This window comes from Periplaneta americana, chromosome 7 (genome assembly GCF_040183065.1).
Source record: "Periplaneta americana isolate PAMFEO1 chromosome 7, P.americana_PAMFEO1_priV1, whole genome shotgun sequence".
Lineage (NCBI taxonomy): Eukaryota > Metazoa > Arthropoda > Insecta > Blattodea > Blattidae > Periplaneta > Periplaneta americana.
In genome coordinates this window covers 177,533,959-177,537,768 of record NC_091123.1, presented here as the reverse complement: position 1 = coordinate 177,537,768, position 3,810 = coordinate 177,533,959, and the positions used below count along the sequence as shown (strand labels likewise).

General features: G+C 33.0%; 1 protein-coding gene across 1 annotated transcript in view; it reads left to right on the top strand.

The window, feature by feature from the left end:
• Window positions 1-299: 299 nt before the first annotated feature.
• The window catches only part of LOC138703792 (alanine--glyoxylate aminotransferase 2, mitochondrial), a 54,859-nt gene continuing 51,348 nt past the window's right edge, over window positions 300-3,810 (top strand). The window contains exon 1 of the mRNA XM_069831976.1: window positions 300-423. Within this exon, the coding sequence (XP_069688077.1) occupies window positions 366-423 (58 nt within the window). The 5' untranslated portion in view covers window positions 300-365. The remainder of the gene's footprint in view (window positions 424-3,810) is intronic.

Sequence of the window (3,810 nt, the reverse complement as noted above, 5' to 3'; positions counted from 1 at the left end):
GTTTATTGTGAACCAGCCTTTAAAAGCAACCGCTGAAAAGTGGATAGCTGACTTAAGAGGAAGAAGATTCTAATGAAGTTCAATGAAGTCTGAAAAACAATGTGAACTATCTCATGGAATTTGAACCATGATCCCACGACCTATGAACTACGACTCCTTGTGAATGTGCAATAAAGCAGGAAATTGGCAAATATATCAGCACTCCACTTTGACAGTAATGATGTTTACAAACACAACACACTGTGATTTTTTTATTTCATTAAGTAAGTATTCTTTCTGATGTTATTTGCAGTAAGCGTTTATACAGTTTGGATGTGAAGGTAGTTGTTATATTGTTTTACTGAGATCTTTTAAAGCTTTTGTTTATGAAGGCCGTTAGAAAATTCAAAACATCTGTGCAAATCCCACTGGTGTCAAATTCCGGTACGTATACTATGTTTATATTCATGTTTAGATTAAGTAATACGTGTTTGTGCGAGATCGTGCGTATTTGCTTGGTTTCCGCACAAAACCAATCCCCGGAAAATCTAAAATTCCACATTCAGTATTCCCAACCTAATACACATAACAATTTCCCTCTTCTTACCGCTTAAGTGACATATTGATTTTACTGCTTTAGGCTTTTAACATATTATTTTTAGAGACGTTCAATATAGTAATAATTATAAATTGGAAACTTACCACTGCAATTTCACCTAAATTGCACTGTTAATTATTGTTTTTAAATATTTGCAAAAATTAAGTAAACTCTAAATCATTACATAACCTTACCATTTAAGTTCGCATTTATAGACTGGGGAAAAAAAAAAGACAGACGTATATCACGGCCTGCTGGAGTATAGTAAACACAGAAAACATTTTAAAGCAACAATGTTGAAGATAGATATTTTTGTTTTGCAAATTTGCCGTCATTGAACAGAAACCAAGATGGAGATTTCATTGCAACTAATTAGAAATTCCTCTTTCAGGTATATAATAAACGATCTTTGCACAAAATAATATACGATACATGAGCGGTATGTTTTCTTTCAATTCTCGGAAATTAAAAAAGCTCAACTACGTTTCACTTCAAACTTTTCCTCGAACATGAAAACTTCAACATACCACTCTTGTAACGCATATTACTATTACGATAGAGGATAGCTCAGCTGGCAAACAACTGGCTGTGAAGTGAAAGATTCCGGGTTCAATCCTGGCTAGTTCGGGATTTTTTCATTACCAAAACTTCCAAATCGGCTCTGGAATTCACTAAGCCTCCTATGAAATTGAGTACCATTTCTTTCCCAGAGGTAAAAAGTGGTCAGTGTATGGGGTGACCACACCACCTAATTCCAGTATTGAAGTCACAAAAGCATAGAGCAATACTTCCATGCGTAATGATGGTGTGTATGGTATCTGTTGCTGTAGTGCTATGAAAACAAATGCAAGAATTTTTTTCTATAAATATGTCCATAACAAAGGGTCACTACAAAAATGTGGATTGATTCAAAGGTTTTAAAGTCAAACTTAAATACATTTGTGCTAGGGACAATATCAGAAAATCATATTTACAGAACATTATAAATTAAATTAAATTATGGTTTATTTAACAACGCTCGCAAATGTAGAGGTTATATCAGCATTGCCGGTGTGCCGGAATTTTGTCCCGCAGGAGTTCTTTTACATGCCAGTAAATCTACTGACATGAGCCTGTCGCATTTAAGCACACATAAATGCCATCGACTTGCATTGCTGATGAGGTATGCATATAATTTTCTAAAGTACTTCATATTGATTATTTGATGCTTATGCTATAAAGAAGACAATGCAGATCTTTGCTGAAAAAAAAAATGGAGTGAATTTTTTTTTTAATTTCTTAGAGAAAATGATTTCCTATGTACAATTCCAGAAGTTGCTCGAAAAATCTCCGCATCTTCCTGGAAGTAATGTTCAGTGAAGAACATTTTTTTTCTTCTATGAACATGCTGTGGAGATCTAAAAAAACCTAGAATGAGCTTAGAAACTGTTCGAGCTATGCTTACTATTTTAACCAACTTCAACATGACCTGTCAGGAATTTGCTGCAAAATTGGAATTCAAAGATCTGTTTAAAAAATTCATTCTTCTGAAAATATCAGCAGTTTAAGTAGTACCGTTAAGTAGAATTAATATTTTTAATGTGTAAACAGAATGAGTATTTTAATTCTTTAAGGTGTGTAAATAGGCTAATCACCTATTCACCTTAAAATAGCTGATTTTTTAAACTCTCAATAGCAAAAGCCGGATGGACCCTATGATGAGCTGTGAAACCTGGAAAATAACCAAAACTAATATCAATCAACTACAAGTTTTTATTAATAGATGTTTGAGAAACATATTAAAAATATTCTGGCCGGTCCAGATATCCAACGAAAACCTATGGTTAGAAACTAAACAAAAACCAGTTGAATTTGAAATTCGGCATAGGAAGTGGGGATGGCTGGGACATACACTTCGCCGACCTCCAGATGACCCCGCCAGGAAGGCATTGGATTGGAATCCGCAGGGCAGCAGAGGAATTGGCAGACCCAAGATAACATGGAAACGAACTGTTCTCACAGAAGCAAAAATGATGGGGAAGACATGGAGTGAGATTAAGGTGTTGGCCAGGAATAGAGTCAGATGGAGAAGCTTTCTGAGAGCCCTATGTTCCATCTAGGAATGATGGGAATATTGATTGATTGAAGATGTGTAAGTGAAAGGCAAACTAATAGAAATGTTAAAGGTAGTTTTTTTTATAAATCGATATCTGTCCCCGAAAATTGTGAAAAAAAAATCTGGTAACCTTACTTTACATGCTGTATCCAATTCAATCTAAAGTCCAAAATTGGCTGCATATGTAATTCTTTCCAGATTTCCAAATTTCTTCTATGATCCAACAGTGAATATCTAGCTTTTTCTGCTGTTGTGAGTGGATAATCTTATTTCTTTACAGTTCAAGCATGCATTCATATACTATTAATGCTCTTGCCAAAGTTTTATTAATTTTGAGCCAAGTGAGCCTTTCCACTGAAAGGGTTTCGAAACTGAATGTATGAAAATATCATCTTGAGGAGACAATACGAACTTAAGTTTATAATATAAAGAATGTCACAATATGACTTTTGTTATATGTTAAAGCAACATTAAGTAATTCAATTTTTTTTTTAAATTACAAACTTACTATCAGAAGTACCATATTTGGAATTGTTTCCATATTTATAAATTTTTATATTTTCATAGACATGTGTTTCTTCAACGCACATTTTTCATAGTCATGAGAATTAAAAGAGTCAACTTCTTGAAGAATTGAATTATTGACAAAAAGACACAAAAATGGCAGGACTTCTTACTCAACTGAAGAAAATTCTAAATACTATATCTTAGGAATATTTTCTTTTATCTCAACACCGCTTCAATTCTTTACAAATTCTCCACAGAAAAGGCATAATAAATGATAAACATAATTTCTTGCGCATTTTAGTATCAGTTTTAACTTAAGCCAGTATTCACTTCGCTTAACATTGTGAAAATATAAAAATAAAATTTGTTCACTTTGTACTCAAGTGAACTGAAAAACGGTATTCTTACATCAGTTTGCAAATTGTTTACTTATTCTCATAAGTAATATGTATACTCATACACAATAACCAATACGAATATTACATGTTTTCTTGTCTTTTACGACTATTGTACCTTACAATAATATTATTAAAGTGTACATTCTTAATTTATGAAACAAATACAGTACATTAGGGATCAGACCACGATTTATCTTCTTACTGAAGATATGAAATTACACAATTTAACCAAA